The sequence below is a fragment of the Montipora capricornis genome, chromosome 4 (assembly GCF_036669925.1).
Source record: "Montipora capricornis isolate CH-2021 chromosome 4, ASM3666992v2, whole genome shotgun sequence".
Taxonomy (NCBI): domain Eukaryota; kingdom Metazoa; phylum Cnidaria; class Anthozoa; order Scleractinia; family Acroporidae; genus Montipora; species Montipora capricornis.
Window position 1 is genome coordinate 27,861,282 of NC_090886.1, and position 27,500 is coordinate 27,888,781.

Consider the following 27,500-nt stretch of genomic DNA (forward strand, 5'->3'; position numbering starts at 1 on the left):
GAGAAAGTCGATTTAAAACTAGACTCAAACCAGCTTCCTAGGGCTTCAAATTTCAATGAAACCAACGACCATGAGAAGTACATTCAGCAGTAGTTTATATTATTACTACAGCCATAGAAGTTACCTTTTAATCGGGTAGCATAATACTGATTCAACAGGAACAGTTTGATTTAATGAGCAGCAGACAAAAGGAAAGAAAATCCACAAGCTATATAACTGTATACATGTGACTCAATCAACAAAAGTCAAATGCAGAAAATAAAGAAAGTAAGAAAGACACTACAAAACTGAACATATCCCAAGTTGGAAGGCTGGGAACACGTACACTGTACAAGACCTGTACAATGCCCACAATCAAATTGACACAACCTCAGTGTATGGGCCAAGTCACACTAGAATGCAAAACTGTTTATTTTTGTCAAAAATCTGTCATCACCAGAAAAAAAATCAAGTGTGACCTGATAATTGTTCACCAAAGGACAAAATTTGGTCGTAGACAGACAAACTTCAAAGATGCTGTCAAGTACCTCTGAGGCAGGCCAAACTGCGACAAATGCAGTAAAACAATAGCAAGGGTGTTTTTCTTTGGACATCATTTGACCGGTAACATGTAGCAAAGTATCCAAAGTGATCATGTTCTCAATATTGTTGACATTTTGTTCTCAAGTTTGACTGCAATGTTCCGGACAAAGTTCTTGTCACTGGCTGATTTCAATTTGGATTTCTCTCGAACAAGTCCAAAAAATGCCCTCTAGGGCGACTTGGCCCTAGCAGTGGATTGAGAAAACTGATTAAAGTTGTTGATCTTGTTGAGAGAGAGACAGCCTTCAGATCTGTCACAGGATGACAGTTTTTTGTTCCTTTCCAGTGGCTGCCAAAAGAGTTTAATTGAGGTGTTGATATAATTAATGGTATTAAGTGAAAAGGTCATAGAAAAACTTACAGCAAGAAATTAAAAGAACATACAGATACATAGAGAGGTCATTTGTTATCAATCAAAATAACAGGAAGCTCTTATTACATTATGTCAACTTCAGAAAGGCCGTCAACCAATCACACAGCACTGTTGAAAGACAAAGACAAGATGATGATTGACTGATATCCCAGGAAATGTGTATAAACACAATAGGAGTCAGAGTTCGTCAAGTTGCCTGTTTCTGTCAAACAAGCAGGCTTAAAGAGCTAAGGGAAGAATTGGCAGCTGCTTGGGTAGTGGTGGAAAGAGGCAAGTCAACTACATGGATTGCAGCAGTCTACACTATTATGGGGTATCAAATCTAACGCAGGTCAGACCACAACTTGATTGAATTTAATGCCACAAAAGCTTATAAGTCTGAAACAACAGCATGGAAGCCTTCAAGGCAATTTATACCACAAAATTAACAAAATTTACTGCTACATGTACAGTACCATTTTTGAGTAGAAAATGATTGCTGATGGAAGTCTCACTTAATATTGACAGTGCACTGTGCACAAAGCTGCCGACTGAGACAGTCCTAATTTTCAAGTTATAATAAGTCATTACATTGATTTCCAACTACATGTACATTATTATTTTCTACAGTGTAGTCCTGTACAACAGCCGCAATAAATAATTTATTGTGGAGTAATCTCTAGTAATTATTAATTAATACACAAAAGAAAAATGTACATGTACATGACTGTTTAAAATCAATATGAACAAAAGAAGATATCAGTCAAATCCTATACAAATTGAGTTTAAGCTTGAGAATGTACATGCGAATCGAAAGGCTTCCGGGCATTATTTTGTAAATTACCTGCATTATGGACTCTTTCTTTAATTCTGGCTTCAGTTCTGCCTTGGTAAGCACAGTGCCATCTTAGCTCATTGATATCTATTGCACAGGCCTCATGCTCTGTTGGTTCCAAAGGATATTTTAAAAAAAGAAATGATTGAAAAGTATACAGTCATGCAAGGTTTAAAATACACTGACTGAGCAACTTAGTACAGAACTTTGTATTTGAAGTGCGGCTTAATTAGATCAGAGAACGGATTGATCTCGCACTTATCTCCATAATTTTATAAGCAATTGTCTCTTTAATAGGCCTGGGTCACATTGGGCGAAAAAGTGTTTATTTACATGTAAGTGCCGTTTTTTTCATGAATTAAACGACAAATAAATGCGAACCCGTTTCTGCCAAAATCTTGTGTTTGCCAAAATTTAGTGCATTCGCCAAAAAGCCACAGAACAGTGAGCCTAAATTTTAGAAAAGCAAACAAAGTTATTGTTTTAGTAATTAATCTGTCAATCTTCTTGTCATATTGACTCATAAAGATCATTGTAACACTATTCAGCCAGTTCTGAGTTGCAATTTCCATAAAATTTTATGATTAGGGGATACCATCCAGAGTCAAATGAATCAAAGCCAAAGCTTTTGTGATACAGCAGAGCTATCAACGGCAGACAGACTCTCCGATGTCAAACTCCAGCACAACATCGAGCACAGATGGCCAAACTACTACTGCTTCCAATGTGACCTCGCTAAAAATTGGAACAGGAAAAAAATGAAATTGCAAATTTTATGCTCATCAAAAGTAGGTAAACAAAACTTTGACAAGTGCAACCCCGGCCTTATAAAGCCACCTGAATTTTCAGGTGTCTATAAAAGACAATTATTGCTTAAATTGTCCAGATAAGTGCAAGCATCACTTCACTCTTCCTTTGCATACCAATCAATGTTTTAAGCATATCAAATTACACACAAAACAGACTAAAGGACCATGATTGTAAACTGATTCAAACGCTGAATTGACATCCCGTCATTGAAATAGCTTTTGAATCCAAAATTCCATAAGTCAAAAAAAAAAAATCCAAACCTCTTTGCACTGCCAATGGCAGGTCGTGCATTCTCTTGTATGCCTTGGAATCAATCTCATCTCGCAGAGACTGCACTCTTTGCTGCTCTTTTGCCAAAGCTTCTTGTGTAGAGAGTCTGTCACTTTCCATTCGACCCAGTAAGGTTATGACCTCCTCAATTATATCATACCCTTTGGTAGGCGAAGTTTTCATTGTCTTTGCAGTGGATACTTTGCTAATAATAGTTCCAGCACTTCTTCCCCGAACCTGAAAACATGGTATGACCATGATATTAAAAATCAGTATCAATAATCAGTAATACCAGTAATCACTTTTGTGTATTCTAAGGTTAATCACTAATTGAAGAGATTGCATTAAAATCAAGGAAGATGAAATTAACTGTTGACGAGAGGTGGATTTCCAAAGTGCCCAGAGAAAATGTCTCACCCTGCGGCACAGCTGCAAGCCCACTTTTAACACCCAACATGAAGTGCGTCCCTTTATTAAGTCTACAGTTGTACATTGTATACAAGCGTTTGCTACCTATTTCCAACAATAAGGGATTAGGGTACTGAAAAAAGGTTAGCATTATTTTTAGCTTAAGGTAAATGCAGCCTTTTATCACAATTGCTTGTAATCTCGCAATCTGATTGGCTAATTTTCCGTTGTCGATAAGAGTCTAGACAACGCTACTCACATCATGCTCGCGTCAATTTGACACACAAGGTAATAGCCAATCAGGAACGCCCATTCTGGGAAATAAACCAATCACATGGCAAGAAAGTTATAGACAACCCTTTCTCTTTCTTTGTGTCATGATTTTGGTCACGCTCTGAAATAAAAACTTTCTTTGGCGTTGAACAGTGGTAAAAACAAATCGAAAGTGGTTCAGTGTTGTCTGTACTCTTATCAACAATGACATTCGTCATCACAGTGGTCAAAATTTCTTGTTGACTCACTCAACATTTTGACCACTGTGATGACAAATATCATTGTTAAGATTAAACAATAATTATTATTGGATGAGGTTGAGCATGATATCATGAATTATCAAAACTGAGGTCTGTATAAAATTTTATTCATCCTCAGAAACAGAAGCGAAGCGTTCAGCCATTTTGTTTCTGAGGAGAACACTCCAAGGGGCTTAGTAACCAGGCAGACGTTGAACTTGACATGATAAATGTAATATCTGCAGCACATATTACATTTATCATGTCAAGTTCACAAGCTATTGTGAATTGATTGAATGCTCTCGACCAATCAGATTTTTCATAGTGAGTCTGATGTATACTAATAAAGCTTAAAGAGTCCAGACAACACTGAAACACTTTCAATTTGTTAAGTTTATCTTTACTTAAAGAACAGCATTTGGGGATACTTTGTGACATTAGTTGTCTGTATTTCGAGACACAAAAGATGTTGAAGTTGACAAGAAGAGCAAGGGGACACTTTGTGACGCTTATTGAAATCTGTGTGCATTAATTACCTAAGGGTCAATCCCAGACATATCTGTCCATATCAGACTATGAAACTTTGCAGTAAATAATATTATTATCTGCTCATACATGTAAAGCTAAACCTTGCCAATGATGCTTTTTGTTCAATTCAGTGTAAGAACCATGTGTGATTGTGGGTTGAATGCAATAATACTGTAATATTATAATACTATGGTTTTACACATAGTTCTCAGTACCCTGTTTGAAGATTGAGCATTTTTGTCCAGTTTTTTCTCCCACAATATTTTTCAAAAGTAGTCAAGAATATCATTTGACCTGCTTTAAGTGGCAGGTACAAAACACAGGTCACAGGGCACAGGTCATTATTTTACCAATACAGAAAGTATTCTAAACATTCATAAAAGCTAACTTTAGGCCCAAAAACTTTTGTTAGGCCTAATTAGGCCTACGGTGAGCTTTTATGAATGTTTAGGATACTTTCTGTATTCATTTGGTAAAACAATGACCTGTGGCAGGTGGCCTGTGTTTTGTACCTGCCGTGCTTTAAGTCAACTTGTAGCCTAATTTGGGCAACTGGTATAATAAAAGGACTATTAAAACCATTTATAATAATAGCTGTGAGCATTATTTTATGAAACCTTGAGACAAAATGAAGTCATGCTTCTGATAATGACAGAATATTGTTATCATAATTTATAATAATTAATTACCTGAGTGTGTATTATTATTAAAGTACATAAAACAAATTATATGAATTGTATGCCTAAACTGGCAGTTCATTGAGACCATCTGATGGTGAAAAAATGGTTCAATGATTAATTTTATCAATCAGCTGTTTGCTCACTTCCAATGTTGCTCCACTCGCAGAGGACTCCAGCCTGGGTTCTGCAATTGACAGCTCAGTATCCTCGTCAACATTGCCAAGAGATGCTGAACTGAGTAGCCAATGAATCCGCCTACCATGGCTACTAGCTGATGCAAAGTGCATTGACTCCTCAGCTAGACTGGACACTTCTTCTATGCCTTTCACCTCCAAGTCTAAAAGGTGCACAAAACTTACTTGTAAATCATGATTATAGACTTAACTGGTTTTCTGGGACAAGTAAATTTCACGCTCATCATAAACAAATTCCTTAGACCAATTGTTCAATGAGGGGTGGTGAATGGTACCTCCAAAATCTTGGCAATCGCAAACTTTTCATCCTATCTCAAAATCTCTGGCTGTCTCAAAGTGTCAATCGGTGTGATGTCTTTCATGTTTTAGTCTCAGTCTCTGATTCACAAACAGGGTCTCGGTGTCTCGGCAAGTCTCGGATTTTACCATTCGTCAGTGCCCCTTCAATGGGCAAGCACCCATGACTCAATCAATTGAAATAAAATAGAATTCAACAGATGTCTAGAGACAAAAAAACACATATTTTTTGTCTCTATACATCTTTTGAATTCTATTATAATAATTTCAATTGGTTAATTATTATACATGTAGGTACCAGGCCTTCTGATATTACGCGATGGTGCGATTTCGCACAATCGACCTCAAATCGCATCCGATCGCACAATTCACGAAAAATCGCATTATTCACAAAAGGACGCACAAAATTCATAAAATGAAACATAAATCAATACGTTTCTTAGAAATTCCTGCATAAATACGCCATTTTTAAGGTGATTTATCTTAGAAAAAGGCTAAAAGACCTTTTCGTAAACATTCGAAGTTCAAGGCCTTATTTTTCATGTCGGGGACCTGGTACGAGTCTCCTTCCATTGGTGTAACACAAACACGCCATTATATACACACCACTGAAATGACACATATGCCTTCTCTTTTGTGAAAAATAAGCGAAGTTGTAAATTTTTTCGGCAAAATGGAGTTTCTTTCGTTGAAAACTGATAAAAACTTACTCATAGATAAGTTTGTTGTGAAAACGCACGCTTTTTCTTCGACGAAGAAGGAAGTTCCCACCTTCCGCCCAATCTGACAGCTCACGATCGAGCAAGAAAGTACCTCACAGGTACGCTCCACGTGGACGATGGACTGATGTTTTTTCTCGTCGTGCAATATTAGGGCCTTTTGTACGAGAGAAAATAAGCCGCGGCTTACTCTGGCCACAGTGTATAAAATACGCAAAAGGAACTATTTATACGAATATATATTCCTAGGTGAAAAAGACGTGAACGTAGATTTTGTACCATTTATACGGGGTGAACATTCGAGTCTTCTGCAAGCCGCGGCCAGAGAAAGCCGTGGCTTATTTTCTCTCGTGTAAATGGGGGTATGGCCCTACTGTGATTGACCATCTTCGGAAGTTCGTGGTTGACAAGCACCTTGATCATTCATTTGGCATGTTAGCTGTGTCCTTTCAACTTTCAACTTTCAACTTCCGGTAGTGCAGAAGACCTCATTTTTTTTTATTTATCCCAACTAATGTCGATCGAGATACATAATTACTGTTCCTTTGTGTTCAAAATGTCTTTAGGGCAGCAAAAAAGTGTTTTTCTTAACCTGAAACCTTATAAAACAAGCTTAAAATTGCTGAGAAAAAAATCGCATAATTTACATTATTTATCGCATAATTGGCCTTTCTAATCGCACAATCTGCCCTGAAAAATCGCATAATTTGCTTTTTTAAATCGCACCCTATCAGAAGGCCTGAGGTACTGACCTTTACATTGTACATTAATTATTAATACAGTGCTTTTCTGATTTTTTATTGTTATCATTTATAATTTTTATGACTAATAAGCTGAGGCATTAGTGGATCATGAGGTTTGCTTACATGGCAAGCTAGTGTTTAAACTTTTTCTAGGCCTTATTAAAAGCTTCATTCCAAAAGTAAATAGTATTGTCCTGTGTTCTGTATTATATAAACCAATGAAAGTAAAAAAATAATAAGACCTTGATGTTTTGCTCAACTATATATAAAGAAGCAGGCAGCTTTACATGTAAAGACAGTAACCTAATAATCCACAATGCAAATCTAAAGGTTAAAATGCCTGGAGTGGGTGTTTCATGTAATTAAAATTCAGCCACAATTTGAATGAACGCCTTGGAAGATCTACATTGCTCCGGCAGGTGAGCCAAAATCTGCTAAATGGGCTGTTAACATAAATTTGTCAAGTACTTTGACTTGGTAAGTGAGGAGAGGTTTAATGCATTACCGGTACCAATTGAGGCCCTGTCAGTATAAAAATTATTACGTGTATTTAATTAAATAATTTGTCAACGAGTACCTGATCTTCCACAAGATCTCTGCTTGCTAAATCTTTCATCTTCGTCAACATTTTCCACCTTGTAAAACAAATCTACCAGATCTTGCAATTGATGCAAATGTGACACTGCCTTTCTTACACATGATGATGTGCTTTTGACAAGTTCACAGCTTCTTCGACGCCATGTTTTATTTTTAAACTGTGGCCATCCTTCTGGAAGGGAGAGAAATAAATCTGGAAAAGACAAAGTGACCTAAAATTAATGGTATTGATCAATGTATGGTTAAAAACCAACAACACAAATTGTACCGTGAAATCTCCATTTTCACTTTTTCTTTCAATTGGCTTTCTCACAAAACAATTATCCTACTAGTAGATAAATTCATGCATTTGTGTCCTTGTGCTGAACTCAAACTAAAATAATAATGCATAAATTTACTGTATTGCTGAAGCTTTCATATAATACTGACATCAGCTAAATACAACAAAACGAAGCAGTGGTTTTCCCATTTGGCTGACCTTTTTTGACTCAAACTGTAGTTTTAATGAGGCTAAATGTAATTTAGGCAAAGTTAAAACCAGGCCAATGCAGCGGTGTTGCCTGGGATACTTGGGGGGGGGGGTTCCAGGGAGGTTTGCAGGGGCATTAATTGCCACGTGCTTTGGCTTGAGTTGCTTTTTTGCTTGCTTGCTTCTTTACACTCCCTCCCTCCCATATTTTGGGGTAGGGATATATGCTCCACACACTGGTTTCTCTCAGTGATGTGTTGACGGGTGCCTGGGAGGTGGACTGTGGCTCGGTTGCCATGGTGACCTCCTTGCTGCTGAGGAGAGTGCTGTCTCCTACCTTGCTACCTTTACGACACCTTAGTACCCTCCAAAATATTGGCGTGGTGTTTTAAGTTACAGACTACCAAGCAAAAGCCTTGGTAGTTTGCAATATCTATTTACTAGTAGATAAAATAATACATTTGTATCCTTGTGCTGAACTCAAACTAAATAATATTAATAATGCATAAATTTACTGTATCGCTGAAGCTTTAATATAATACTGACATCAGCTAAATAGAACAAAAAGAAGCAGTGATTTTTCCATTTGGCTGACCTTTTTTGACTCAAACTGTACAATGTAGTTTTAGTTACAGTACCAAGCAAAAACTCAGTTGGTAGTTTGCAATATCCATTTTTTATACCAATGACACTGCCATTACTGAAGGCAGTCCCCCAACGTGTACATGTAGCTTGTGTTATTAAGCAGCTAATTTTTACCAACTTGAATGTTTTTTACAGTTTACTTGAGTATGTTGCACAATTACAGTTCCTGTATTTTCAGTGCATTTAGCTATCATCATTCTTTATATAAACGTAATCCATTGACTGATGCATTCAGATCATCAAGTTTGATCCAGGCAATTCACATATTAATTGCATGTACCGCACATAAGAAGGTAGTCGTGGCATTCTATAAAGCCATTAACAGTTATAAGGCCATATACATGTACATGTACAAAGTCTTCGTGACAAAAACCTTACAGGTAATTTTCATTTATTTATAAAGTTGATAATGAAGCAGTAAAACTAGGTACATGTATTTAATTAAAATACCTGTAACCAAAAAAAAAAAAAAAAACGACGACAACATTTAATAAACTCGCCGTTGGCTCTGCGCTTTGGAAAAGAAACCCAAGGTTAGAATAAAACCCTGGACCCCCATGCATATGGTTAATATTGAAGACAAGGTTGTACATGTATGTTAATTTTTATATGTTGTGGTTGAACTTTTTCCTGGTTCAGAGTGCTTTTTAAAAGTGGTACTACTGTATGATCAAAAAATCATTTCCTTTTTGTCTTCAGATTTTGAAAGCCTGTTCGCTAAACACCTAACTGGCAAGACTCTGAGCTTTGAGTTTTATTCAAAGGATGTTCATTTTGAGTGTAAGTTTTGGATTGGACCTCAGAGGGTAGGAGCTAGAGAAAATTATGTCATTTACTCACTAGCTTAAAATTTCAGCATGTAAACACAATTTATCTATATGCAAAACACAGGTTTAAAAGTCTGAAAGCCCAAACTCCCGTGCTGCATATTAATTCAGCCATGTACACATGCATTGCATTCATAAACTAGTGAGTCTTTGACGTCATTTTCTCCACCACCCAGCTCTCTCAAGATTTTAAAGTTCATAATGGCGGACCAAGAAATAAGAAAATTCCAGTTAAAATGAACAGGCGTCTTTTTACAATCAGAACTTAAAACTTGGGTCAGTTAGTGTTTAGTTAACATAGTTATGAAATCCAAAGGAAAAAAAAAATTGTCTTTTTGGTCGTAGTACCACTTTAAACCTGTTCAATTTTGACTTTTCCTTTGTTTCAGATTATGATAATGAATATTAGACATTGAAAGAAAATCAATTTGAACTGTACTAGTATACCCAAAAAATTAATGTCCCATAAAAAAAAGAGTAAAGCAAACATAACAATACCTAACTAGCAAGGCCTGTTGGTTTGAAACGTGATGTTTTCTCCGTTATTTTTTTACATTATTGCTAGTACGTGTTTCGGTATTTCTTTACGGATTATCACCTTCATAGATAACATTTAGTCACCGCTGTAATGGTTGCAAATTCCTTCCCCTAACACCCGCATAGGAAATGTGTAATGTTTTCTCAGTTGTCGCAGGCACGTTTTGCTAGTCATAAGTTTTAGTGTTTTCCACAGTAGTTCAGTTCTAGTGTAGACTTTGTACGGTCAACTCCTTCATCCACCTGGATTTTAGTTGTATCTACACTCGTGCTCATCGTCAAGTTCTCTATAGAGCTTTTAGTCAAGACTAGCATTGGTGCGTGTGCAAACCAAAGTTAAGTTTTACTATTTTCTTGATTTTAGTTTTTTCCAGTATTTAGTTTCGGTTTAAGTTTAAGTTTTTGCTTGCCTTAGTCTATTAATATATTTGCTTTGGTATCTAGTTTTCAATCAGTTTTTTAATCGTTAGTACTCAGCATGGATTTATTGATCAATCTACACTGATGTGATCATTGTCAAGTTTCTGTCATCGTATTCTATAGATTGTTGATCAGCTCGTTTGCTCTCATTTCTTGTTGTATTTCATTGATGTGCTACTTGAAATTATTAACGTTTACCTTAGCCTTCTACATGTACATACCTTTGGTTACCTTTATAGGTAGTTAGCTAAAATTAGTTTCTGTTTTGCTTTTATCGCCTTTCAGTTCGAACCGACTTTCATCGTCCTTACGACGTTGTGATCTACCTCTCAACTCCACGACCTTTGGTCCGTCGTTTTAATTGCAAGGCTGTACCACTAGGAACTTTGAGCATTTCCGTTCAATAAACCTTCACGCTATTCACGCTTCATTGGTGAAACAATGACCTACAACCCGCGACCTGCAGATTAGACCCGCCGCTCCCAGGCCAGGATTATAAAGCCACGGCTTGAGAAAGCCGTGAACGTAGATTTTGTACCATATATACGGGGTGTTCGCGTCTTTTGTAAGCCGCGTCCAGAGTAAGCCGCTGCTTATTTTCTCTCGTATAGACGGCCCTAATGGTTCTTTTGTCCTCCGCAATTTTTGTCCGGTATATGAAAGTCTACCCGAACATAATTGAACCACTAGTAACATAATTACACTACCTTTCTTTCCCTGGTCGGATTTGATGTTATTGTGATCAGGTTCTACCACTTCGTTGGATACAGCCGGAACAACATCTCTTACACTATCTTGTGAGATTAGACTTCGGTCACACGAGGAAAGTAAAATGGCCAACCCAGATTCCCCACTGGCTTCTGATCTTGAGTCATCGCCTAACGGAACGGTCAATTTGGCAAGCTCAATATTGCTGTCTGAATAACGAGATAAAACACCATTGTTTGCAGCACTTTCTTCCCCGGTTGCAGCTAATCGTCCTTTAAGATCTGTATCGCTGAAAGCAGAACGCTCTACTGAAGGCGATTGTTTTGCTATCGCTGGAGTTTTGCCGACATTTTCACTTATCTCATCCCGAGCATCAGTATTTTGTCTTTGCAAATCATACTTCTCCAATTTATCCACTGTCGGCATTACTACTTCACGTTTCTGTCTCCATCCACAAAGTGGAGTCCAAATGCCAGAAAAACAACTGCGAGGGAAATGCAAAATTCACATCCGCCATTTTTGGTTGAACTTGACTTTCGTTGCTGGGCGACAGTAAAAACTAACCTCGCTCCAAGGCTGAGGCAAATTTGACGTCATGTTATATTTGCTGTATTCTTCGTGGCGGTCATGGGGGGACAACATTCCCAATTTACGGAAGAAGAATTGAAAGATTATCAGGTAAAATTACGATTATTTAGCTATTTTGGACATTCTTATTCTATGTTTTTGACCAATTAACTAGTATTTGTAGCATTTTACAGCGCTTTGACGTCAGTATTATTAACCAGCAGTTTCTCTATGTTTACGACTTTGATAGGAACTCACGTACTTCACTCAAAAGGAAATTTTGCAGTGAGTCTATTTTCCCAGTCATTTATTTTCCTTTTGTGTCTGGTCAGGTTTAGACTTAACACTAGCCTTTTTAGTTTGTCTCAAGAAAGGCATTGTTTTTTAGATTTCAATTGCTTTACTTGTGCTGATAAACCACAAGGCATTTACACATGCCTAATATCTAATATATACTTATACATTGTTGTGCTTTAAGTACTTTGAAGGGTAATTGTGAAGAAGAGCTCCCCAAAAATCCTGTCGGCCGACAGTTGACCGACAGCTTACCGACAGTCTACCGACAGCTAACCAACATCGGTTAAGAAAAAAGAAAAATTGTGGTAAAAACGAGCAGTTAACGTGACATTCCGTAATGGTGATGTATGACTCGACAGACTTCACCTACTTACCGATCAACTGTTATCGGTTGTTATCAGATGCGTATAGGATATATCACTTGCGTAATTTACAACACACCAGACAATCTAAGAATCGCATTGGAAGATAATTTAATCGAAAACTCTGCTAAAAACTCGGAAAACCATAAGCTACGTATCAATACAATAGTTAGTAGAGGAGACAAACACTTTCCTTCAAATCGCCCTACAATGCAACGCGGCCTCTTATCGTATGTCATGTATGTATGAATGATGTTTACAATGTGGGCAAGTATCGCTAGCCAACGCTAAAACAGTGGACAAAAGCCATATTAGTAGCATAAGTGCTGCTCAAGGTATCGTTATGAACTGCCTTTAGCTCTTTTCGCGTAGTTTTGAAGCAATAGACAAGTAAATGCTTACGATTATTTTAGTTTGTCCCGCCGACAGGTTACCGACACGTTACCGACAGGTTGCCAACAGGTCACCGACTGTCGGCCGACTGTTGGCCGACAGTCGGCCAACACTTTGGCCTCAAACATAACACAAACTGTCGGCTGACAGTTGGGCAACAGTCGGCCGACTGTCGGCCGACAGTTGACCGACAGTCGGCCGACAGGTTTTTGGGGAGCTCTTCTTCACAATTACCCTTTGAAGAGCATTCCAACTATGTACTCAGCCCGTGACTTGTTAGAAAAGTGTTGCTTAATTGTATATTTAGTGGAAATTGCACTAACACTAATTTGAAGCAGACGTATTATTAAGCGAGACGTCTTGTGTTTAAGGCAGATGCGAAAAAAGTAACAATTAAGTCAGTCCGCAATCATTGGATGTTAATCTGTGCCCTCCCTCTTGAGTATTAGCCCAAGGTAATACTATTTTTTGCCCAATTCAGACCTCCTGACTGGTCAGCATTGATTTTATTTCCCCATCTTTTTTTTTTTTCCCACAAAACAAGGCAAGGATTGAAATTTATGTTTTTCTACTCATCAGAAACCACCAGATTTTACACTGTTCATCAAATCAAAGAACGTGGTTTGCTGTTGGATTTTTTTAATGTTAAACAGAGTTTCATAGTCATCACTGAAGTGCTGTGATGTAATTTAGTAGTTTGAACCTTCAAGGAAAACAGGCCAATGCAGCGAAACTCCTCTGCATTCATGACTGTCACTGTACTTATTTTCCCTTAGTTGCCATAAGAGGTTTTCACAACTTGATCCTGATGCTGTAAGAATCAACAAAAATGCAAAGTTGCCTTCAAGAAAAATTATGACCTTACCAGAGTTAAGGGTATGTAATTCTATTTATTTGACATGATTATGTTTGAATTTTCATTTTCCTTCAAGGTTGCTGCCTAACGGTTGCCCAGTCGCCTGGGGCACCTTATTTGTGAGTGCAGACGACCAAATTTCGAAACAAGTAGGCCAAAGGGGTGCCTTACTTGATTTACCCTTGCTTTCTTGTTAATTCTGGGCTATTGAAAAAAGTGACTTGGGCTACTAACGTTTCATGTTGGAAGCCGGTATTGCTTCCGGAAAATTTTCTTAGGCAGCAGCCTTGTCCTTGGTGATTTTTTTCAAATGCCTTGAAGTTGTATTTTCCTCTAATGCCCTACTTCATTTTATCTCACCTATGAAGATATTTTGGTACCAAATCAATATGGCTTTAGATCTGGCATGACCACGGTTAACTGCTTGGTAGACCGTATAGATGAGATAACAAAAGCCCTTGACAAAGAAAATTATGCAATTTCCATATTTCTAGACCTAAGTAGAGCATTCGATACGGTCAACCATTATATCCTATTATCAAAACTTGACGTTTATGGCAATTACGAGACATTGAAAACAAGTGGTTAGATCTTACCTAAACAAAAGGAAGCAAAATTGTTTGTTAATGCTGTTGAATCTGACTCCCTAGAAATAAACTCAGGAGTACCCCAAAGGTCGATCTTAGGTCCGGTTCTTTTTCTAGTTTATATAAATGATATTATTAATGCAACTAACTACTTTTCCATAAGACTATTTGCCGATGATACTTCGCTGACTGTGGCTGGCAAGGACCTAGATTTTTTTATACAGTTAATAAAATTCTGAATTGCCAGCAATTTATGAATGGCTTTGTTCAAACAGATTAACTCTGAATTTAAGTAAAACAAAATACCTAGTTTTCCAACCAAGACAAGAAGTTACTTCTAACTTACACCCTCCTCTAAAAATTGCCGACCAATATCTTGAGCAGTCATACAACATAAATTACTTAGGATTAGTTATTGATTGCTTTTTGTCTTGGCATGATCACATTGACCATATTAGTAGTAAAATCAGCAAAAGTGTAAATATCATCGCAAAACTGAAAGTACATGTAACAACGCAGTCTTTGATAAGTATCTACTACGTACTTGTCTACCCCTATTTAAACTATGGCTGCATTCTGTGGGGTAATAATTACGAAGCTCCAGTATCACAATTGGTAAAGCTGCAAAACCAAGCTGTAAGAGGTATGAGGACCTCTTCATATGAGCCCGGTTGACCGGGCTGGTCCGGTTTCCCAGATCTTGCCTTACCTCTAAATCCTTTTTAAAAACTTTGATGTGTTCATATGAGAGGGCGGGCTGACTCGGTTTATACTGAGATCTCGGTTTTTCCAACCGGGATCTCGGTAAGCGGGCTGGAAATTTTGCCATATGAACACTTCATCCCGGTTACCGGGAGGAAAATAATACAACACATTTTCGTGATAGAATGGACATTACCGAGCTTTTAGTTCTCTTTTCTTCGATAATGAAGCTTGGAATAGTCTTATTTGATAGTTACGTAAAATCTAAAGAAATTTGAGGTTTTTAAACAAACAAAATTGAGAAATCCTGGCCAGGTTTGTTCATTAGATTTCACGCCTGAATGGTCGGGTCACCACTTTTTCAAATTTTTCATCTCGGAAAGCAGGCTGAAAGTCACCATATGAACATACCATATCACCACATGAACAACTGCAAACAAATTCACATTGGCGAGTGGCTAAAAGGGAGTGCAAATATTAAACTAGGAATTCATAAAAATATCCAACATCCAAAAAGGTTCCTTGATATTCACCTTTCACAACGAATTCATCAAAACTGTTGGCAATAACAGACTTTCTTTTCCTTCGTAAAACATCCCATCCTTTGTACAACGGTATCATGATGAAACTTTTAAGTTTCACGGTTAAAACCGTGCAGCTGCCAGATTCAAGAAAATGGAATACAAATGGTCAGGGTTCGCACGCACCTTGAAAGTACTTGAAAGTCCTTGAATTTGAAAATAAAAATTCAAGGCCTTAAAAGTCCTTGAAAATTGCAGTCAGTGCTGGAAAGTCCTTGAAACTTGTAGCTAATTTCATCCATCCTAGAGTGCCTAATATGAAAATATATGCTACTGGCAGAACAGTAGCGACACATAATAGTAAAAAAAAAAAATAATAAAACCATCATTACAACTCTCCGAACGTCCATCAAGCGCCGAGTACATTTTCCTGTTCTTTGTTATATTCATTGCTCTGATTGGTTCAATGTCTGTAATTCTAAGAGCCAATGAAATGTTTTGTAGTCTTCGCTCTTTCCGCGAAAAGCCATGTGCCTCGAGTGCTTCCTGTTTTTTGCGTGGGTGTTGTTTGTTCGGCTATTGTTTCACGAATAAAAGATTTACAACAATGGGAAAGCGTGTTTTCAGCGACTTGTGGCTTCAGAAACCACTGTACAAAGAGTGGTTACGTGAAGTCAAGGGTGACAAACACAAGGCACGATGCATTGTGTGCATGAAGGATGTTGACATTTCGAGCATGGGAGAGTCGGCGCACACTAGCTATATGAACAGTTGCTTATCGCTTGATTTTGCAGTGCGTGGAGTCCTTGAAAAATGGAAATGTGTCCTTGAAAGTACTTGGAAAAGTCCTTGAATTTTTAGTTGAAAAAAGCGTACGAACCCTGAATGGTGGCCAGCTCTTCATCCTGGATTTTCAAAGCAAAGAACCTCTGACCAATGTCGACCAAATCCTCGGGGTGCATTCCTGGGGTATGATTCGTTCGTTTCCAAACTAAACTAATGTCCCACCCCGTGCGCCCAAATTTTTTTCTAAAAATTAATGTACCTTTCCTCGCATGTTCCCGGGGGCTCCCCAGGGGTGTCCCCATTGGTTGATCCCTGGGAAAGCTAATGATAGGTGCATTTTTTAGAAGCAAAGTTAACTTAAGAAAATTGCATTTAAATTGGTCACTGACTGGCCACTGTTGCCTTTTGCACATTAATTTTGCTGTCACAATGGCGGCTTGCTGTTTGCGAGCATTGAGCAACGCTTGTTTTGCCTTAATAATCTGTTCCTTGAAACTCCTTCCAGTAACTATAACTCTACAAAAATGTACATGTACATGTATTTCACTGCATTGTCCAAGTGGCCAGTGCTGAAGTTCAAACACATTGTCTAGTTGCCAATTTGTTTATATGTAATACCTCTAGCCATTTGCTGGTTCTCATTCTTTCTTCATTGTCATTGGGGACATACATGTACCATTCCATATTACATAAAATATTATTTGTAAGTAACAAGTTCAGTTAAAGTAGTTACAACTGCTGTATTGATTAATCCTGTTTGTGGTTGACTGAAGAGAGGTCTTTTCTCTTTGAAGGTAAATCCATTTAAAGACAGAATATGCAAAGTGTTTTCATCCTCCAAAGATGGAGAACTCACATTTGAAGATTTCTTGGACATGATGTCTGTATTCAGCGAAAATGTGAGTTTATTCTGAATTTTTATTAACTTTTGGATATTGTTTTTGTTTTTTGTCTTTTTTTGTTCAATTTTTTTCAAGCTCCTGGAACCTATAAAGACTTTCAAATCTTAGTTACAGTCCTGATTACTTTCTTTTCAACCAGGCTCCTAAAAGTGTGAAAGTGGAATATGCTTTCAGAATCTACGGTAGGTGTTGGTAATCCAATATACTATAATACCCAGTGCATTAAATCACAGATTAAAGCATACATGTATTTTCATGATGGCACTTTCAAGACCTGATCTCTGGATCAAGCTGCCAAGCTTGAGAAAACATCACTGCTAAATAAAGCAGTTTCTTTACTTTTGATAGTACATGTATCTGAAACAAAACATAAACTAAGGCAGTGAAAACAGCCTCCATCTGTGGTTGGCTCAGTTGGTTGATCATCAGGCTACTGTCTGCGAGGTTGCAGGATCAAAACTGCACCCAAACCAACACTGCTCAAGGCTCTTTCAATAACTGAGGAGAAATTGCTACCTTTGTACATACAAATGGTTACTCACTAGTCTTCTCGGATAAGGACGATTATAAAACCATACATACATACATAATCTTTATTTAAACACAATAATTTTTAAAGCTACGTAAAGCTTCTGGGGTCGTGTAATTAAGAATTATTAAACTAACCTGTTCCACAGCAAAACATATTTACAAATCTTATGTATTATATGTATTTAAAAATTTAAATCTTATGTGTATAATTTAAGAATTAAACTAACATTAATATTCTACATCAAAGCATATTTACAAATCAGGTACACACCTTATTCCATATGCCCCATCTAATGTCCCTTCGATGTTCGAAACAGTACTTTGTGGGATGTAAAAGAGCCCTGAACTCACTATTTGCAAAGAGTTGGGCGTGGAGTTTTCAGTGTTGTGGTCTTTCCTCTGCGGTATTAAGCTAGATGGCTGCATTTTATTACCGGTAGTAAGAATATAATAATAACTAATAATAGTTGACACTACAGCTGCCCCCACTGTTAAGTATACATGTAGTTGTACAGAGAATTCAATGTTTCCAGGGCCCATGTAGAGGGGACCATTTGCAAACGGGGCAGTTGATATTGAAGCGGGGAGAGAACAAATCAGCAGGGTTTTCAACAGTTTTATAAAACAATGGACATATTTCTCAAAGCACCAGAGTATCATATTGAGATTTTGACACAAACATTAGAAATGTTTACTTTCCCAGAGGAAGGAACTGAACCTACATTGACTGTGTACTTTAAACTTTTATGCAAGGGGCTAGTAATGTTTTTTGCATACAACATGTACTGTACATTAGAAAGATGGTAGCAGTTAGAGGGAGCACTGGTCTTAAATCCACTTCAACCCAGAAAATTCTTACTGTAGTATCAATATGGATGGCCTGGCATCAGTCATTAAAAAATATGGACAACAGACTACTGACCACTTACTACTTACTCAGGTATCAAGCATGGACAGAATCCTGCAGACCAGGTTTAGAATCGTTTTTTCAAAAATGGCCAGAACACATCAAAGGAATGCATTTCACTCCTTTGTGGCCGTTTTAAACCCAACCCGTTGGATTCAGTCCATGTTTTATACCTAGTCTGTAGTCCATTTTTTGTACTCAGATCAGCTTGGTATTGATTCTTGCGATAATGTGTACATGGAAATCATTACTAAAATTTCGCCTCCATTGATCATCTGATTTTCTTAAGAGTAGGATCCTCATCCCTCCATAAAAACGCTTCGTTTAAGAGCCTTTTCTCCCACAGATTTCAATGAAGATGACTACATCTGTGAAAATGATTTGAAGCGAGTAATCCAGAGACTGTGTGGTGAGCAAAGACTGTCTGATGAGAACGTCAATGCTTTGATTCAAAAGGTAATTTTAAGAGCCCATGAGCACTGAGTCCATAAATTGTATCTTTATTTCTGCCTTGTGGGATAGTCTTGCATTCTGATTGATTTTCTTTCGAAGTCAGACTCAATAGGGGCCTTTCCAACCAATCCTCTTGTATGACAGAGGCAGCAGGAAGCCAATCCTCTGGACTCTATTTCGGCTCTGGCCGAATTCAGTTTCAATTGATCACGAACTGGTGCCGTTTCTGAGTCAAATAAAACTTCAGGAAGTTTCACACTCAAAACGCAAAAACTGTTGTTGTCTACTGTCACCTATTATCTATAGGGCCTCTTATCACGGAAGCCGTCTCTCGTGTATGATTTCGCGCTGCGATCACAGCGGCCAATTCCACCATGGCAAGCCGCTTAAATTAAGGAAAAGGGTTGTTGCTGGGGTGGGGGGGGGGGGGGGGGAGAGGGGGGACTCCCATATAAAAAGGGGAGGGATGCTCGTCGGAAATTTTAAATTAACCCCCTAAAGGAGGCCAATCTGGCCCAGGCTTTTTTTTTGACCCCTAAAGTAAATATACACTTTCATATTTCTTCGCGCGCAACCCTAAAGGAGACCTTCACGGCAACATATGATGGCATTTTACCCAGAACACCCTAAGTGAGACCAAAATCCGAAATTTACAACCCTAAGCGAGACGACGAGCATCCCTCCCTTTTTTTTACATGGAAGTCACACCCCTGCAGTTCATAGTCAACCATAATAGTTCCTCTTAAAATATTTCTCTAGTCTGAGTGGCCAAATAGACGTAATACATTTGTCATAGTTATCTTCCTTTTTTTATACAGCTGTAGCTTTCAGTGAAACGAACAAAACTTTTCATAGTAGTGTAATGGTTTCTGTTTTGTTACCTGTTTCTTTATGAGAAGAAGTAAAACAGATCGTAATTGTTGCATCCAACTAAATATTAGCTCCCTAATTAGAATTTCCGCTGCATTGAATTGCGAGCAGCCATGTTTTCGTGGGAAGCGCGTTGTAGGCCCCGTCCACACTAATACGTTTCCCGGCATTTTTGACGGACCACACTAGACCACCCCACTGATAACATTTAGCATCCGTTTTCATCGTCAGGCTTTGCTCGACCTTACTTTCTCCTTCTTGCGCATGCGTAACTGAGTACGGTAAAATGCTACAATCGGTTTCTTAGCAACGAAAGGGTTTTCGAAAACATTCGTTTTCGCTGGTCCACACCAAAGCCATTAGGCTATGGTTTTAAAAACCTTCACTTTTCGAGCGTATGAGAGTGGATGGAACGCGGAAACGGGTAAAGGAAGCATGCGTTCTCAGACGAAAACGCATTTGTGTGGACAAAAGATACCCCACAATTCGTTTACGTTCTTTGTCACCTATCTATCGAAAACTAGCTATCTACTGGCTACTCCTATCTTCAAAGAATAATTCTGTACCGGGTAACGGTCCCTTTTTGCCTAGAACTTGTGACACAAAAACAACTCCTTTCTCTATATATACTTTTTAATGGGCAACCTCTGTAGTAACAAAGGCGCAGTAAATTCTTCTCGCGAAATTTGCAAAGTCTTTTTTCTCTCATTCCATGTAGAGTAACAAAAACTAAGTAACAAGAGGCTGTGTAATTCAAAGTAGACGATAACTTTTCGAGAGATTTTAGCTGTGGCTGAAGGCCGCTTTAGTCACTTTGTTGGTAGGTTAGTACTTTTTTCAATCACTGGTATACCGGGCAGTGGTTCAAACTCCAAGTCAATGCTCTTTGATCTCTTGCCTTCTATGCTGTTATGATATCCATAGAGAAAATACACTACCATTCCTACAAAAAAAGGAAGGATTAAATAAGTAAAAGCCAGTGAAATAGGCCATTTCCGAGCTCATGCCTGCCTCCTCTTCAAAGCGAGTCTAAGTGCAAAGTATTTGTGATGGTATTTAGTTCTACTTTACATATGAACGAAAACTAATCTTCATAACCAAAGCGTTGCACTAAGACTCGCTTTGAAGAGGAGGCAGACATGAAATCGGAAATAGCCTATATTAGATATATAGGGAAGATCTGTGAAATGAGCCAGCCACTGGAACCAAGAAAGTGTATTCTGGAAAGCATACGAGGCTCGACACATTATTGCGACAATTCAATTTAGTTTTCGGTGTAGATTAAGATTCTCGCTTCTTTAGTTTGCTTTTCTAAAAATAACCTATTTACGGCGCTTTCTTTCACTTTACTGTGTATATCATTAACATTTTCTCCTTAAGCTAAATGATAAGGAAGTAAAAGTTATTTCCTGGCTGTTGATGGAATGAGTAATTCTCATTTGCTTTCTCCTACAATGCATGTCGTTATCATTTTAATTAGATTAGGAATTTAAGTTCTGAGCTGTTCAGCAAGCGGTTCAATTTTAATCTCTGTTTTTCCAAAATAACACTTGGTAGGAACTTAACAACACCTGACTAAAAAAAACCGGAGCTACAAGTAATTTTCCAATTGAGTGTGTGTACACTAAGCAATCACACTAGCGATTTTACTTCTCTTTGTTCAACTCAGCTTGAAAAATTCTTAACTTAGAATTTACACAAAATATTATTTTCAAAGCGTTTTCACGTCACTTTTTCCATATCGATTTTTTTTTTTTGGGGGGGGGGGGGACTTTTGCATACTTCAGGTATTCCAAGCCATTGTAGACAAGAAAGGCGTTTTAACGCTTGCATCATATTGCATAGTTCTTGTTCAGAGATATTTTTTTGCGAGTGAATTTTAGCTTTAGAGATGGCTGGGGGAAAGGTTTGGTAAAGTAAAATGAGGGAAAATTGCGGTTGGCCGTGCGCTTTCTCGAGAGACTTAGAGAGATTCTCGCTCGATACCCGTATTCAAGCGCAGAAATAATAACATCTCTGTTCTGAATCGTCATGCGAGCAGATGCGGGCACGTGAGAGAGCCCCATAATACAGAGCGAAAGAGGTGGTCAGGATAGTCCAATATAGCAAATCAATGAGATAGCCGTTTCCTTGAGTAGACTTTCCAAAGTGTCCCCCTAGATGTACCCGAGCAGTGATGTGAGGTCTATGCAAATGACTTGGAAAGACGGGGAATTTAAGGCGCTAAAGGCGTGTTGACCCTATAAAAGCTACCGTGTACAGCTTGGTAGTGTGGAACAAAATGGAAAGGAAACTTACCTACTGCCATCCAACTTGCAAATCGCACATAAGTGAGTGAATTAAGTAATGTTAAAAGGACCAGGTTTATGAATATGCTGAGTGCGGGAAGAAGAGGAACAGCTGGAATCATAAAGGAGAAGGTAGCAGAGCTCTGAGGCTGCAATCCAAGAACGACCAAACATGCGACCGAGATTAAGGCGTACAACACTATAAAGAAAATCGTCGTTGGACCTATATTGTCTGCGTCTATTACCCAGGTCTTAAGTGAAACACACAGCGCGAACATTGAGAGCATCATTATGACTAGCGTGACATTGGCAATGGTGTTGGTGCATTCTGTAGCGCTTGCGTGACAAGCTGTTGTGACGTCATCTTGTGGCTTACCAGTGTAGGTCTCTTTTTTGTCGCTCTTTCTCTTTGTAAACAAAGCACGAAGCCACGATTGTGTTTGCACTGTGATCTGGTCTTCATTGGTTTGCGAGTTCGGGGATGTTTGATATCGTGATAGAATTACCGATAAAGATACCATGGTATAAGTCGAAATTGTTGTTATGGATACCATCTCTACAAGCTGCTGCATATTGAAAAAAAGGGCTAGAAGCGCACTCAAAGAACCGCTCACCGCCACGGCGCGCAACGGTATCTTCTTCTCCTTGTTTACATCAGTAAAGCAACCGAATATCAAGCCATCGTAGGCAACAGAGTAGATGAGACGGGGCGTAGCAAAGCTAGAGGAAATCAGGCTACTGAACATCGAGAATAACGCGCCGGCCGAGACGATGTACTTCGAGGCGCCAAACGCGCGTGTGCTGAAAGCTTCAGCGAGGGGCGCGAGATCTTTGAGCTTGTAATAAGGAACCATCATGGTCAAGACAATGATAACTGCGATGTAGGCGAACAGGCTGATTACCAAGGACAGGAGAATGGCCAGCGGTACTGACACAGCTGGTTTAATGGCTTCTTCACTTGCACTGGGTATGACATCAAAGCCTATGAAGCAATAAAAGCAGCTAGGCGTGGCTGCAAGTATGCCAGTCCATCCATAAGGTGCAAATTTGTCAATGGTTGACCAGTTGCTAGCATCTGCGTAGAATGATCCCACGAAAATTATAAATGTAATTACTAATAAATTGCAGAACACTGTAGTATCCAGGATTCGTTTGGATTGTTTGACACCCAAGCATATAATTGCAGTTGCGATTAAAACCAGTCCGAAGGCCAATAAATCCGGAAATGGACCCAAGATTGGCAAGTTCCAAGCTCCAAATTCTTCCTCGAAGAAGGAGTACACGGATCCGTTGAAGAGAAAGTTGATGTACTGACTACAAGCTACTGCTAGCGATGCAGAGCTAAGGATGAATTCCGTTATCATACACCAGCCCACTAGAAATGCAAAGATCTCGCCCATGGCTACATAAGTGTAAATGTAACCAGAACCACCGCGATTTACTCTGGCTGCAAACTCGGCGTAGGATAAGCCAGCCAAGAGAGACGAAATGGCTGCCACCAAGAACGACATAATGATGGCAGGACCGGCAACAGAGTGCGCAGTCTGCCCGATGACAACGTACAGACCTGCATCTAACAGAGAGGCGAGCCCGAGCGCAGTCAGATCAAACACATTCATGCATCTCTTGAAAGGGCTGTCTGACAAAACAAAATCGACTGTCCTTTTTCTGGTCAGGCCTGCGATCAGTTTGTAGCCAAACATTTCGATTAGTTACATAGAAGAACAGTCCGATGCACCGTTCAAGTCGCCTTGCACATCCATTCGCGGGAGCCGCATTAGCAGTATCAAAGCGTAAACAACCCACCCTTTGGAGTCCCTTTGGCGTTTTGTACTTTAGATCCAGCTATTTAAGGTTTCGGGTTTGATGGTCACTCGGCCATAAACAGTCGGCTGTCAACCGTAAACTGTTTCTCTGCTTTGAGAAAGTTTCTTCGATGCAGTTGTGATTGTTAAAAATCCGAGATGCGTGGTAAACTGTGCGACTCTGTCTGCCCTAAACTTATGCAGGAAATCATATTGAATGTTATCGCTTTTTCTTAAGGAACACCTTGCCCTGTCAAGTGGAAATATCCTACGCGTCGTTTTGTAGATAATAAGAAGTTTCTGGTTTAAGTGTTTTCACTGACGCGTAAACTCCAAACTTACTAATTGCACTGATAATATTCGAGTTTTTGTGGTCTTTGATCCGTGGAAAACCGAGTTAAGGCAATAGATAACTCGGAAAACAATCCACTTTCGCGCCGTTTTTGTCATAGTTTATTACGCAAATCACGTTTTCTCTTTTGTTCGGTTGTAAGTTTTTAGCGCCCGACTAAAAAAAACAGCTCCTTCGATTTTTTTCTAATTTAATGGTTTTTAATGCAACACTATATTTAGCGTCGGTATTTGCCGACATGCACCTCCAATATTAAACGATCATCCTTATTTTTTGTCATGACGTTCTCCTGGAACTTTAACAATATGTGTGAAAAGCAATTTCTGAAAACATTTAAAAAATAGCCGCGTGGAAATCTTCATGTCGATGCTTAAAGCTTTTGTTTTAATCATTTTTAGAATATAAAATTGCCTTCATTTGTGATAGAACGTGCAGAATCCTAGTGTACTTGTTAATAACTGTTTTGTCAATGGCTTGGAATTGCCCAAATTCAAATCACAGATGGCTGCTGCTCAGTATTTGAATGATAACATACAAGGATTTTATCCACAGACTCTCCCTCACGATCCCTCTAATATCCTGTCCCTTCCCCTAGCACCACAAGCATTCCCAGCAAAATAGCAAAGTTTTATCACAACTCCAAGATACTCTTTTGATTTGTTTAGAACGTCCAAAAGTACTGTTATATTGGTATTTCATTCTCAGTGTCAAGCTTAGAAACCTCTGCCCCCACTCCCCCCCCCCCCTCCTTTAAATTGTTTGTGAACCTTATTCAGCAATAACAAGATCTTTTTGTGTTCGCATTTTTCTTAGACTCTGTAATTCAGTTTTCAGAAGACACCATCAGTGTTTAATAGTTTAGTAGGCTCCATAGAATTTCTGCTTTCTTTCTTCTCTGTTTATAGCCAACAAACTACAAACCCAAACATACGGAACCCTTGTTCATTACGCTTCAGTTAAGGGCCTCGTTTAGAATACAGTATGCACTGACATAACGTGGCTATATGGAATATGTTATAAATCGCCATTATCTAGTGGATAGTTTAATGTCTGATATTTTAGTCGTAAATGTCTATAGTTTAAGGGTGCTGTCGGCTTTTTACGCCCCACCTTGTCATGTCAAGGTGGTTTTAGAGCCCTCGAAATATGCAGAAACTTTCTGAATCCCTACAGTTTTGCCAGAATATATTGCGTGCACGCATTGAAGCGAAAATTTACGCCTCTTTGCGTTCCATGGAAGACAGCACTATAATATGTTTACAAATGCGTTGATAGATTTGAATATCGCATTTGGCTCCAACATTGAAGGTCAACAAGCATTTGAATAGCACGTTCGCAATCGAATGTTCTATGGCTTTTTCTAATTGTCTGTACACATTCGAAGGTAAATTTTCTTCCCACGGAATGACAAAATTCCCGGGAAACATGCGTAAACGCCAAGAAGTGGGCGCTCCTCGAATAGACTTTTTCACGGTTTCTGAGGCCATCTTGGTTGGGGGGCAAACGCGCCTTAAATTACAGAAAATGTCTGGACTAGTGCTTTGGCCGAACTCAAACCTCGTTGACTCCGCTGCAGAAAGGCAGATCTCAAAAGTTTTAAAATATTCTTAGTCATTTTATTAATATCATTCACTCAACGGAAAATTAAATCATTGCACGAGGCACAACGTCTGAAAGTTGGATATTAAAAATCTCCTCATGTCGGCTTCAAATTTCTCGGGAATTTCCATAAGTTTGTTTGCAAGGGTTTATATGAAATTAGAAATTTCCTTCACGGTCGTCATGGCTTGATTCTGATGGTCATACTTCACGAAAATAATGTCAATAGAAGTGCTTTTTGAGAGGTATTCTCGCTATCTACAATCGTCAGACCTTAAAGAATTTTTTTATGGTTCGAAGTCGGCAAAATTCCCATACATTCACTTTAAACACGGCTGAAAAGTTGTGTTTGCCCCCCAACCAATATGGCGTCAGAAACCGTGAAAGATCTGTTTAGTGCACAACGGATTCTCACACAAACGCTGTAATGCCAAGACAGCGTTTGAAACCGTGGCAAAGTCTATTCACTCTTTTTCAAGTTTCTTTTCGACAAGTCCTCTAGTGCTTACAGCAGATTATCATGCCCAAAGAGAGTTTTAAATTTTTTTTTGCCTTACTCAGTTTCATTGGTAAAAAATTACGGCCTTTTTAAGTGCTTTGCTCAAAAATTTTTCATCTGAACGTTTTACAGGCGTGCTTATTCAACAAGAAATTACGTGAAAGTAGCATTCGAGCGAATTTCACGCATCCATGCTTTTTAGTGTGTGAACAAGAAAGATCGAGTGGTTTCTTTTCTTTGGAGCACTGCTTTACATGTAAGACTCGAGACTTAATTTGAAACCGTTTTGCAGTTTCCACAAGTTGATGATTTTCCTCTTGTTAGTGAGCTAAATTCCATTTTATTTCACTTGCGGAATGCTGATCCTCGCTTGAGCTAACTCAAGTGTTCAATATTAGGTGGTTACTTCAGCAATTCTTTATCAAATTATTTGAATAGTCGGAAGCCTGTGAAAGTTTTTAAATTACTGAAAGACCGTCATGTTTGAAGTACCCATTTCAAATAGTGCTAATAAATAGTATTTTGAGTCTGAGCACCTATTTCCAAGGCGGCGATAGACATTTAATCACTTTAAAACGATTAGCGAATAACGATGACGAAATATGTTGAAATGTGTTGATTTTAAATACAAGATTCGGCCGCGGTAGAATCGTTTTTATCGTATTCTGATTTAGAGACGTGTTTAGATGATATTTGGGGTTCAAATTTTTACGATACTTTTCCAGACTCGATTCCGCACTGATGTGGAAAATTTCTAGCGTGCTTAAGCTTGGTTTTTGACCGACGCCAAGCTTCTTACACAATGGCCTGTTGTATAACTTCCAATATTTGCGTTGTTTGTGAATTCGGTCCGCTTTGTTGACCATGGGCCCTTCAAACTCTTACTTTTCAACGATTTGTCTTCTCTTAGCCCTTTTTCGTGTTGACAACATAAAAGCATCTCCACCATATGATTCTTTATTAATATTAGGGTAGATATCCTTATAACCCCTTTACATTTTTATGTATTATATATGTGTACGCTACTGTGAAAGCTGCTTTTAAGGGGGGTGGCACTTAACTACAGAAAGACAATGGTTGCTAAGAAAGC

The 27,500-nt window shown here is 38.6% G+C and overlaps 3 protein-coding genes across 3 annotated transcripts in view; 1 reads left to right on the forward strand and 2 right to left on the reverse strand.

The window, feature by feature from the left end:
• LOC138045866 (coiled-coil domain-containing protein 178-like) overlaps positions 1-11,677 on the reverse strand; it is a 36,440-nt gene extending 24,763 nt beyond the window's left edge. The window contains exons 1-5 of the mRNA XM_068892496.1: positions 11,133-11,677; positions 7,508-7,720; positions 5,121-5,314; positions 2,840-3,086; positions 1,779-1,877 (exon numbers count right to left, since the gene is read on the reverse strand). Coding sequence (XP_068748597.1) covers positions 1,779-1,877; positions 2,840-3,086; positions 5,121-5,314; positions 7,508-7,720; positions 11,133-11,559 — 1,180 coding nt within the window. The 5' untranslated portion in view covers positions 11,560-11,677. The remainder of the gene's footprint in view (positions 1-1,778; positions 1,878-2,839; positions 3,087-5,120; positions 5,315-7,507; positions 7,721-11,132) is intronic.
• Positions 11,678-11,714: 37 nt separating this feature from the next.
• Positions 11,715-27,500, forward strand: part of LOC138045869 (calcium and integrin-binding family member 2-like) — a 20,285-nt gene continuing 4,499 nt past the window's right edge. Inside the window, exons 1-6 of the mRNA XM_068892500.1 lie at positions 11,715-11,811; positions 11,951-11,985; positions 13,529-13,628; positions 16,999-17,103; positions 17,246-17,288; positions 18,891-19,000. Of these exons, the coding sequence (XP_068748601.1) occupies positions 11,761-11,811; positions 11,951-11,985; positions 13,529-13,628; positions 16,999-17,103; positions 17,246-17,288; positions 18,891-19,000 (444 nt within the window). The 5' untranslated portion in view covers positions 11,715-11,760. The remainder of the gene's footprint in view (positions 11,812-11,950; positions 11,986-13,528; positions 13,629-16,998; positions 17,104-17,245; positions 17,289-18,890; positions 19,001-27,500) is intronic.
• LOC138045867 (cationic amino acid transporter 4-like) lies at positions 20,483-23,984 on the reverse strand. The gene is made up of 2 exons (XM_068892498.1): positions 22,166-23,984; positions 20,483-20,810 (listed from the first exon to the last, which is right to left on the reverse strand). The coding sequence occupies exons 1-2, from the start codon at positions 23,856-23,858 to the stop codon at positions 20,677-20,679; spliced, it is 1,827 nt and encodes a 608-aa protein (XP_068748599.1). The 5' UTR covers positions 23,859-23,984; the 3' UTR covers positions 20,483-20,676.